At 37.9% G+C, this 12,702-nt stretch overlaps 1 protein-coding gene across 1 annotated transcript in view; it reads left to right on the forward strand.

Annotated features, from left to right (window-relative positions):
• The first annotated feature begins 729 nt into the window (after window positions 1–729).
• The window catches only part of LOC122808713 (complement C1r subcomponent-like), a 365,688-nt gene continuing 353,715 nt past the window's right edge, over window positions 730–12,702 (forward strand). Inside the window, exon 1 of the mRNA XM_044079702.1 lies at window positions 730–867. Coding sequence (XP_043935637.1) covers window positions 851–867 — 17 coding nt within the window. The 5' untranslated portion in view covers window positions 730–850. The remainder of the gene's footprint in view (window positions 868–12,702) is intronic.

Consider the following 12,702-nt stretch of genomic DNA (forward strand, 5'->3'; position numbering starts at 1 on the left):
ACTGTGGGTGTATTTCTTGCTCAGCATATGGAAGTGTGTAACCAAGTAAAGAGTAAATGTACAAGCAAGCAAAAACAGTGTGTGTGTGTGGTATTGAATCATGCATGCATAGTAAATAAGCAATGCAATGACAATTACACAAGAGGTATAGTATAAAATAGGCTACAGTAGCTAACCATTCAACATGTATAATGTCATCCATGAGATACTAAATATTTCTATGCTCAAACTACCAACTTTTGGAGGGCAGAACTAATATCATGCTGACAGCTTGTGAGAAAATGATCAGTTATAGATGTACCAGCTTGAGGATTGTACTACGGGGTCAGCACTGAAAACAAATGAGGGCTCCAGTGGATTGGAAGCAAAGAACACTGTCAAAATAGTATTTTTTTACTTAACTTTTTTGTTTACCATTTAAACCTACTGGACAAAACTTTCCATTTTCATGGGCAACTGGGGAACACTGTCTAGTTAAGTGACTTGTTCAGAGCAACACAGATGTCAAATGAAGGTGAAAGGAATCAAACCATGTACCCTGGTCACAGGACGCAGCTCACTAACCGCTCACATTTTTAATGTTCAGATGAGAACTGGGCAAGCTATCCATGAAAATGAAAGGGAATATCAGAAACTGAATTCTGTGTTCTCAGTCAAAATCAACAGAGTTGGTAATTTTTTGTTGATTTGCTTTGCTTATCTCTGCCTGGCACTTACCAGACAATGTCATTTCCAGTAAATAAGCCTCAAGTTCAACTGTTTTATGTTTACTTTTTGTAATAAGTTCCACAGACTTTCAGAGATTATAAAATCAGTTTAGAACATTTTTAATTTGCATCTAAATACTGAAATGGCAGGAAGTATGTGGTAAGTTCTTACAAATTTTTCTTAGTTTTAAATCATATTTTTCAACATCTAATCAATAAGTTCAAAGTACGGAAAGCAGAATTTTTTTTCATCTGTGGCGTTGTTCTTAATTTTGCCTTCTAACTTACTGACATGCATACAATGCAGTTCAAGTCAGTTTTTATTTTAGATTGTTTCTATTACTTTAGTGAACATAGTTTCTCGCATGGGGACAAGGGCTAGTAAGTGTGAGCTTCTTAGTTTAAAAAGAGCAGCAGCATATTAATTCATGCATTTCCTTAATTAGTTATCACCCATAATATGTTATTTCATTTCTGTGAAGCAGTTTTTGTTTGGAATATATATTTAGAATAGCTACTGATTTAACATAAAACAGTAACATGAAGAGCAGTTTTCAGAAAAGGGGGATATTATAACGTTTTCTGTACTTCTCTTGTGCAGTTAGATCTTAATTTACTGTGAAGAAACAAGTGTATTACTGCTAGCCCTGAATATGGCATTACAGCTGGGTGCATAGTGAAGGTATGCATGTTGAAGGCAAATTTATGAGCTATATAGTACCAGACTTATGCTTCACTGTTAATGCTTTGTTTTACTACTACCACTAAAAGATAATTGAGGAAAAATCCCATGTTTACGTCTCAGCTTGCTGCAAAGAGTCAAAATAGATTACAGCAAATAATAACAATACCGAGCTTAGAAAACTGCTGAACATTTTAGAATATCAGTTGGTCCACTTGACATATCTTTTCAAGAACTGCTTTTATCTACATCATACAAATATGAAAGAATGAAATAATCTCTTGCTTCTTGACCATCAAAGCTAAGCAACCAGTAAAGAATCAAAAGAGAAGAAAAGTAAATGTATTTTGTTTCAGCTTCTATGTTTAATGACAAATAAAATGCTTTTTCACAACTGCTGGATGACCAAAACTGTTACAAGAAAGAATGATTTTTTCTCTGTACTTGAAAATCTCCTGATATGTAAAGATATTTGTCATTCTATTTGAGTTCGGGAATTACATTTTGGTAACATTTCTATCTGTTGCAGCACTTTGCTTTATCATTTTCTAAGATGGTCAAACTGTGTTTGGCTTGAATGTTAAAATTTATTCAAGCAAAAGCTTCAGGGTTTCTTGCAGTTTTGATGTTATGATATTGTTACTCTAACGAGTACACAGGCTATTTTGTCTTCTTCGTCAACATATGAAAAGGGAAAGTTTTTCACATACATATGTGTGTCACCCACCAACAGATAAGTCCTGGATGTCTCTGAACACATCAGACCACACATTTATTAATTGATTATTTATTTTCTTGTCTATTTATTTACTTATGTATTTAACATTTCTTAATCATATCACCGGGATGGCCTAATCAGAATTTTCAGCAATACCACATGCTAAAATATACTAAATAATGCATTTACAGTCATAGGCACTAATTAAAGCTTTTAAAATCATTATATTGTGGAAAGTGAGAGATGTTTTATGACTGAAAATTGTGTTTATTTATGTATATGTGTGTGTGCATATACTGTATACATACACATATATATATATATATATATATATATATATATATATATATATATACACACACACATACACACACACACACACACACACACACACACACACACACACACACACACACACACACACACACACACACACACACACACACACATATATATATTTATATGAATGGCACAGCAACAAAAAAGAGCACTGTACAGTACTTTACACAAATTTTTTGTGACAATAGTAATCATTATAAATGTAGACTATGTATATCGGCTTTAGGAGTACACACTTGGAATTTGAAGTTTCTAAATCTAGTTAGAGTAGGAAGAATGAAAAATTATTGACAAACGAGGGAAGTGAATTTGGATAAAAGTTAGGAATTTAAAACATATGAGATGTTTCTTTAAACATATTATTATAGGTAGATCGCTAAGTATTAAGCTAGCAACCCTTACAGGCCATTTTAAGCCTAGCGAATGTCCTTTTTTGTGCTTGAAATAACCTATCCTATTTGGTTATAGACTGGCCTTACCCATTCCATGGTCAATAATTATAAATTATCCTGATGAGAATAACTGGGATCATAGCATAAGTAATTTGAAGGGATCCATGTATGGGATAAAGCATTTAGGATTTGCATCTATCCATTAGTAGTACAAGGTGCAATCATGGTGTAAATCTTCTGTTTCCCATCCATAGATCAAAGTTGCACTTGAAAATGGACGGGAATAAACTTTGTTTTATGTGGGGAGTCTGTTCCATAGCAGTGGTATTATTATAGTTATCATTAGAATTTTGACATTAAATGTGTATATATGGGAGAGCTATGAGTATACCAACTGTCCGAAATTCACTAGAATTAAGTCTTTCTTAGGAAATGATATATTCCTTTAGTGAAGCAATTTTTTTTGGCAAAAGAGCCATTTGTGCATGTTTATTAACAACATTTTTTCTGTGGTTGCCTGACCAAGCTGAGCTAGATCTGTTTGGAAAGATAAGATGCCTTTATTATCTGAAGTTCAGCTCTGAATACTGTGCTGTTGATATGGTTTTTAGATTTTCAGTATAAAAGGGCCAGTTGACAAGAAGCTTTGTTCATACATAGCTGATATGATTTGGTATGACTGGCAGGTAACTTATGGGTGGGCAAAGACTGAATGCAGGAGCTGCAGTTGCTCAACATTCAACCTTTGTACAAATGGACTTTTTATACTGAAAATCACTTTCAGTGAGTTGTACCAGAAGTGATTCCATTTTTTGGGGAATTTCCCCTTCTTCAAGTTGATGTGACCAAGAAGCTGGCATATATAAGTTCAGGTTGTAGAAGGAGGCTTTTCCTCTGGGGGAAAAAATACTTAAAAAGTGTTTTTTGATATTTTTTTCTGCCAAAACAGTTCAGTGATTCCAATCATCAGTGCATGTGCTTTCATCCATTCACAGACTGTTCTTTTGTTTGGCTCTTTATTTATTTAGTTCTAGACAACAATTTAAATGTGTTTAATTCCATTATTAAAAGTCAAACATAAAGGGTTTCATATTTAACAAAAATATGTTAGAGGATATAAAACCAGACTCTGTAAGTAGAGTTGGCATCAACAAAAATCATGCCATAGCTATAAAACATACATTTGTATAATTAGTCTGACTAAACTTATGTTTCAAAGAATCCTACATGTTTAAGGAAAAAAAATAAATAAAACTAATGGCCAAGCAGTACCTCATAACTTACTCTTGTCATACTAACGTTATAAATCAGATTATAGCTAATAACAAGCACATAATATCCACAGTACCAGAAATGCTGAAATGCCTGGAGGGTGCTCAAGTTTTGCCTTTAAATGAAGCATAAATAGCAGTGCTCCAGGATAATGTGATTAGGACAAACAAAATAGACACAGAAGGTGATCTACAAGTGCCCCGGGGCTATTTGCTCACAATACATTTACTCGTTGCCATTTTTTTGAATAGGTAAGTGCTTGAACACCTACTAATCTATAACCCATAACTACTTAGCTCACCCAACACTCTACCCTATGAAAATGGAACAGCCCTACCAGAAATGTAGCTCCAACCCTAAAACTTCCTTTCTATTCATTAAGCCTAAAACTTCCTTTCTGCTCCCTAAACCTAAAATCTCAATCCCATGTTTAAGACTCCCTTCTCACCCCCTAAATCTAAAACTCCATTCCCAGGCCCTAGCCCTTTTCAGTCCGTAGACCTAAATCCCCCACAGTTCCTTAGCCATAAGACAATATTCTTTCTCCCTAACTGTAAAACTCCCTTCCTGCTCTCTAAACCTATAATTGCCCTCTCACTCCTTAAACCAAAAGATTCCCTTTCTGACCGGATGCCTAATTTTACCTCCCACTCATTCCCTTACTATAGCTGTTGCCCCTTCCTCACACTTACTTGAAAAATGTGTTCCATAAGCTGAGGCAGCTGCTTGCCTGAATTCATATTCAAGTTTGAGTGTGAGTGACAGCCTGCCTGAGCTACAACATCCTCAGGTCCCTGGCTTTGAGACATTAGTCTTCAAATGTTTTTGACTTGAGATCTTACAGGAGACCCCACAGAACATTAGACATGATTGTCTGCATATTAAGTGAGTTCAATGCAATCAAATCCATGTAAATGAATGTAAATTCACTGAAATTTAAACACAGCATATAAACCACTGTTTGCACCTAATCATGCTATACTGGATTTATTTTTGAATTGCTGCTCTATCTAAAAAGTTGAAAAATAGGAACAAATTGCTCTGCATAACAGTAATTGTAAAGTACCACACTGTATCATGGTAACTTATCAGTACAGCAATATCTGTTATGAATAACCAGTAAACAGCCTAAATATCACCTTCCAGTTATAAGACATCACAATTTTTAACGATTCTTGAAACCACAAAATGAACTGGGATTCTTTAAATCCTTTTGAAGTTTTTCTTTATGCCAATATGGATGGCTTTTTTTTTTTTTTTTACAAAACACTATACAAAAGTAAAAGATGTACATATAACTGGTAATTTTGCAGGAGGATATGCCCTTCCTGCACTCTGCATATGGGTCTTTTCTCTGCATTCACATTTGATAAATATACTGAATACAAGACAATGCTGCTGTATAGTAAGAGGAATACTTTATTAACTAAGACACCTGGGGTTGGAGGGGTAAAAGGGGCTGAGGCAGGTGACTGGCTTTACATCACAATAGCCTAGTTGCCCTCAGTCACTTTTTCAGAAACTATGAAGGTGGAATTGCGGCTCATCTCCAGTATGCTATCAGAATCCTCAGGCACTCGACAAAGGAGGAATCATCCAGTGAGATATGAGGTGGAAGGTGGTGTCAATAACTTTATCCAGCTTAGACAGAATGGGTTCACTATTGTTTGACTCCTTGTCTGAGATAGCATGCAAGTAATCCAGGTAGGCAAAGTGGAAGTGAAAGAAACTGGAACATAAGCAGGTCAAGAACATCTTGCATTTGGTATTCCAATTCAGAGTTATGCTGGTGAATTGAAATATTTAAATGACAGCATATCAATGTAGAAAAATACTAAATAAATGCAAACATAAAATTCCATTCAATAAAATTCAGAATTTATTGAATGGAATACTGGACATGGCGATCTGGCTGCTGCTATTTTTCACACGATCGTGATCATTACCAGAAGTAGGACACTTTGGTTGTGGCAGCATAAGAGATTTACTGGACAAGGCAACCTTTAAAGAGGTTGGTGCAGGTGAATGCAAAAGAGAAAAGGTAAAAGCTAAAACTAGCTTACTTGTGTCAGTGATCCCCCTCCAAGCCAGCAAACTGCAAGAGTGGACCTCTGTCTCCAGAAACTTTCAACAAAGCCCAAGTTTAATTGTATGAATATGTGGATTGCCTTGAGAAAACACCCAGGAAAAACCTGCCTAGTTTGTTGGTGTGCTAGAAGGCAGCAAGGCAATGGTCCATACCCCTGTCTATGAATGGATGTACCAGGAGCACTAAGCTTCAATCTTAAACATTACATGTAAATTGGAAGGTCTCACAGGTCATTTGTGCCATATTCAGCATGTTGGAAGAAACCAAGGTACATCAGATTTTAATTTCAGATGTACTGGAACTGGGATTTGATCATGAAAACAAATGACAAGTTGAAGATGTTGCTAACAGGAAGTGATTCCTTAGACTTACCCTATTCACATCTCATGTCCTACCCTCTACTCGTGTCTACATACTCCTCAGTCACTCCCCTCTCTCCCATTCCCCTTGCCATCCCAAAGTTTCATATCTCAGTCTCCTTCTCCTCCCCTTCCATCACTTGTATATACTATAATCACAAACATTAAGAAATGTGTATTCCCTCTGACAGTGACTTAGTTAAAATTATGCCTACTGTTAAAATGCATATTGTATGTAATGTCTGCCTCATGATGTAATCGTTATGCTGTGTATTCATTCTATAATTTCTTGAATCCCCAATTTGAGTCTAAAAATGGTGCTGTAGAATCAGTAATCTACAATTGTCAACAAATAAAAATAAGTAGGTAACTAACTAACAAACTAACTAACTAGTCTGATTTTCAGGATGCTTATCGACCCAAAAGAAGGCATTCACTAAGGTGACATACGTCTGCTATAAAAAGAATGTCCTTGACAATTGAAGCATCCTGCCATTGTTAACAAAAATGCTGACATAAGTGACACCTTTTGTCTTCCTGAACTTGTCACCTCATTCCTGTAAGCACATCTTCCAGTACTGCAGTCAGATCAGCCATAACTAGTCACAACCATAACTAGTCAGCCCATGAAACTGTAGCACCTGCAACTGTCTTACCAATCCACAGCTCACACCATGTTTGCAGTGTTTGTGTGTGTGTGTGTGTGTGTGTGTGTGTGTGTGTGTGTGTGTGTGTGTGTGTGGGGGGGGGGGGGGGCACAACCATCCTGACATTTTCATTAAACTTAATTCCATACTAGAATCCACGTGTCTTGCCTAGCCATCCCAAACTTCAAGAACAAACTCCAAATAGATCACTATTTGTTGTGCATATTTCAATCAAACATGAACTGCTGGATGCAGGCACTGACTGAGGGATGATCCTAATCTTAGACTACTACTCCCAGAATCCCTGATGGACCCAGGTAGCACTGTGGGTGGAAACAACCATATGATACCACTGAATTAACCATAGAAATCTAAAATGTGGCATAAATGTTATCCAACAGCACTATTAAACCAAAAAGGAAGATAATGTGGGAGAAAAAGTAGCAACCAGAAATTGTAGACATGTAAAATTGTTATTCATTAACCACTTTTGTCCATAAAACAAGACTTCATCACTTATACTGGAAAGGATTTATATAGCTGAGAAGTTCTTTAAAGCTCTTACTGTAGGCATTTGTGGAGGTAAAGCACATGGATAATTTACCACATGCCACTTCCCCAGAGTGCATTTGTAAAAGGCCAGAGACACTGCCCCTGTGGTGCTCAACTCCTTCTATGCAAGTGCTGTGGTAGAGGTATCTATGAATCAGAAACAGTTAATGCCAGTGATAAAAATGGCTTATCAGTAGCAATAACCTTTCTAAATCCTAGCCCATGAAATTGCAGCAATACACTGCATTATAGCAAATTATGAGTTATTCTCTATGGCAAGACGTATCTCAAATGTCAGGACTCTAAGGATATCCTTCTAATTAAGCTGCATAGATAAAGTTATGACATTCTGGGGAAATAAACAGTGGTTCAGTATTTCAGAAGTTAACCACATCTGTTGATCTAAAATTGGCTAAACCCTCTTCAATAATAGTGGTACTCAAACTGGGGGAAAAAATAAAATAAACAACTCCTCTAAAGCTAGCCAGCTATAGGTCAGTTTGAATTATTCTACAAGAGGCCAGGATATAAATGACAATTCTGGCATATTGGATTTAACAGTAAATGCAAAAGTTAATTTCATCTTCCAAAGTAAGGTTTATACATTACATAACCATTGTAGATAATACACAGTCTCTTCCTCCTTGACTTTAGCTGCTACAGCCAGTATCTTCAGAATATTGAACTTTAGCAGATGAGTGAGCCAGTTAATAAGGTCTTGTTGTTTTAGTGTCTCTCCTCATGTTTTCACATAAAATGGAAAAAAAAATGCATTTCATGCCATTAAGACTAAAAATAAAAAATATTGCCAAGGAAACTCACATGGTACCTGATTATTAAAAGATTCCCTGTTTACATGTTTCTTGATTTTATATTTCATTTTTATTTTTATATTATGTTCCTCTTCCAGTACATTTTATTTTACTCATCTTCTGTGTATGAATGAGATAGAACAAAGTAGGCTCCCACATTTATTAAAATTTTGTTCAGCAGGGACTTTGTGCTACTGAGTCTTGGATGGAATTCAGACAAAATGTGGTGCATTGTATTGAGTGACTTTTTGTGCAATGTTTATAGCAACTGGCACAGAGGGTTAAGGCTGTGTGCTGTTGATTGTGTGGTACAGGGTTTGATTCCCTCACCCTTCATTTGTTCTACTGTGAAACATTGAGCAAATCACTTAACCAGATATTGTTCCTAGGTTACCCCTGAAAAGGGACTCTGCTTCCAGTGGGCCTGGCTGGTTAACAAATTATTACAATAGGTGGCTATATACAAGGTGAGTATGAGTCACAGACACACTTACCACCAGCAGGGAGTATGGCACAGCAGTGCAGCTAATGGTATCTGCTAAAGGCTGTAAAATGACATGGTAAGGTTGAATATTATTAAAATGAGCAGTATGCTAATGAGGGAATACAAGATAGTGGAGCAATTCATCAAAAAATAAATGCCATGGTATGGAGGTGCATGCTGTATGGTTCATGGGTTGGTACTAGGCTAGGGCCTATACAAGCCTAGCCATAACAGTTCCCTGGATATTTCTTCCCAAATGTTTACTTCCCTGGACCCCTGTCTAGCAGGGTGACTGACGTGATCCCGGGGGTGAATTTCCTATCTCCCATCCAATTTTCAAGGTTCCTTTTGAAGAGGGCCAAGGAGGCACTCTGCTTGACATGTATGAGCAGTCTATTCCAGAGTATGGGGGAATCTCTGGGTCAGGAACCTATCCCTCCAGCATGTTTTGTTCATTGTGATGACAAGGTTTAGATCCCTGGGACGTGTGGCTCTGAGGGATTGGGATTTCTTTAAGTGTAGCATGTCCAACAGCTCAGGGTTTGACATGGCCTTGTGTGTTAAGCAGAGATCACCTCTGAGTAGATGATATGCCACAGAAAATAGCTGGAGTTATTTTAGATGGTCAGCATAGGGCATCTGCTTTAGGCCTGTGATTCTTTTAGTGAAGTATTTCTGCGGCCTTTCCAGCTGTTGCAGATGTCTTGTGAGGTACATACCAAATGGGTATAAATGAACATTGGTGATACTCTGTGCTCATGCTAGGGGAATTGTGAGGAAATGTTAGGAGTTGCTACTACATTATTAAATGAGTATCAGCATCAAGTTGTTATTACTGCTATGAGCCACAACAGTGTACATTGCTTCCAGAGGCACTGGGTCATCTGGCCACACTTAACAGTTCATGAATTCTATGGCATTGACAGTTATGGCAAAGTCATTTGTGATAGGGAGGCCAATCAAGACATTGTGGACATGTGCTGGCCTCATCTCTAACAGTGTGATAGTTGTGGAGAATATATCCCACATGATATCAGGGTATGTGTGGCTTTATGTATACCAGTACAGGGACATTTCAGCAACCTACTGGGGACATAGTTGGGGTATCTAAGGCATCTGCCTCAAGAATACTCCATCAGTTTCTTGATGCCATGCATCAGCATGTGAGGGAGCAAATGTGGTTCCCATGTACCACATTGAACAGAAGGAACACTATGTGGGACTTCTGTGATATATCCAATTTCCCTGAATTACTGAGCTATATAGACTGTGCCTACATTGAAAAAAGGACTCACCTGGGAAACTGGGAATTAGGTATGTGACCACAAAGGATATCACTCCATCAACTGCCAGGTGATCTTTAATGCATAGTGTATCATCTACAATGTGTCTACAGCCAACCTAGGCAGTTTTCATGACTCCATCATATGGCACTCCTGTGACCAGTACCAACAGTTTGCAAAGTGTGACTTCCCATAGGGGCATCTTATTGATTATATCAGATATGGCATTGGACCTTGGTTGATGACACCTGTGATGCCCGTGCACTGGCCCAGCAATCAAGGAGCCTCAATCCTTACCACTTACACCAGTGAGGGGTATCCATATAGGGAAAGGATAATAAATACACACGCAGTGAAGTACAGTTAAGAGCACACATAGATCACAGTCAGTCTGGGGCTGGTTTCTCCATTTCTTTCCAGGTTCCCAATAAAACTCCCCACTGGCACAGCTATAGGATTCATATCTCAGCCTAGTGGGTAAGGTAAAACCTCCAGCATCCTTTCTGTCCAACTAGTGCCTCATGTCCCTGCCCAAGTAGCTAACACACACACACTTTAAGATAAGAGTTTATACAACCACACAGACACTCCTGGGTTAGGCTGGCACAGGTTTTCCAGCTGTGCCCCTTTTACCTAAACTATATGGCAGAAATCACTGCCACCACCCTGCTAATATTTATCAGCTGCTCAAAGGCCCTTATGAAGGGTGTCCAATTATTATTGTGCGATATTATTATCCAAATGGTGAGTGTGACTGAACAATTAGGGCTTATTAGAGTGGCTTGGTACAGTATCACTATATACATGCGATGTACTCTTAGAGCTTAAATTATCTCTACACAAAACAGCCACAGTTGAAAGGTTTAAAAATATGTAATAATAAATAATAAAAACACAAGACAATACTTCTTACTAGACAGTGCTAGTCAACAGTTCAGAGATCACAGAGAAATACTTAAAATAATACAGTAGCGAAAGTTCTGACATCACAGAAAAACACTTGGTCTAATCTTCCTAATTCCTAGCTATTTCTAAGAGAATACACAATTCTAAATAACGTACATATAGTGCAAAGCAGTGCTGGTGATGTTGGATGCTCTCAAGACAAAATGCACATAGCTCTCTGTTTCTCTCTTTAAATTGATAACACAGAGCTGCTTCACATGACATCATTCTTCACACTTGTCTGGTGTTCCCAGGCTAACAGAAACTACATTTACATTCTTTACACCTGGTCAGAAACCAGAGCAATAAAGAACATTTATGCAAGTAAATTCTAGCCATTAACTCTGGCCTTAAAACAATAGGCAGGATGCCTTCCTCTAGACATACTGGCTCCGAATTTTGACATCAAAGACAGTCATAAAATACTTGACTTAGCTTTCCTACAGCAGAGTGCACTGTTGTTACATTTTTACAGTTCAATATCCATTGCACTCTTTTCACATTTAAGAGAACAAACCTGTGGGTTACATTAATATTCACAAATTACAGAATTATCTACAAAATTCTATCTGGCTAGGCTGGCAGCCTTCACCCATCTTCACAACACCCATCAGAAATTCACAGAATGAAGCAGAGCAGAGGTACTGGGTGGTGCATTGGTGTGATCACACAGCCTCAGAAGTAGTTGGCAGAACTGTGGCTATATCTAATAGACAGGTCCAAGGCATGTAAGGTAGAGGTCTAAGCAGCTCATGTACACACCTGTCCATGAGACCTGTCTGTACCAGAAGCTAGATGTCAGCATGCTCTATGACTTTTATCACTATCAGTTATGAGATGTGTCAGTGTCACATCTGCCACAACCCTGGGATGTCGTCTCCTGCCAGTAGACACCTCCACAACAGATACAGTTGTGTGATCTAGGATGAACACCCTCTGTAGATGTAACAGTGGAATGGCTTTGTGTATGATGCCTCATGCACACTAGGTGAGCTTGCGAGGACATGTCAAGTTAACACCATATAAACACATGCAGGACTGCCATGTTTTACAACTTGAAATGCAGTGTCCAAACATTGTAAAATAGTGTATATGTGGATCTAGCCCACCTATGGTCAGGCAGTGACATCTTCAACATTGTGTAGCATTTGGCACATCCAAGAATGGGTATGACCATGAAACATCTGTGATTTTTCTGTGTCACTGAGGGGAGTGCTGCTTTTAGACCATAAAAGTGATGTCTAAAGGAGAGTAAAAGCTTTTTCTACATCCTACACCATGACTACAGAGAAAAGTTAATACAGGAGGCTATGGAGGTCTTTGTTATGACTAAGGCCTGGAATAGTTTGTCCCTGGCAGTGACATATGCCACTGACAGCCTGAGATTCAGTGAACAATGTCATGACCACTATAGTGACATA

This window comes from Protopterus annectens, chromosome 8.part0 (genome assembly GCF_019279795.1).
Source record: "Protopterus annectens isolate FY-2018-M chromosome 8.part0, PAN1.0, whole genome shotgun sequence".
In the NCBI taxonomy this organism is placed as follows: Eukaryota; Metazoa; Chordata; order Ceratodontiformes; family Protopteridae; genus Protopterus; species Protopterus annectens.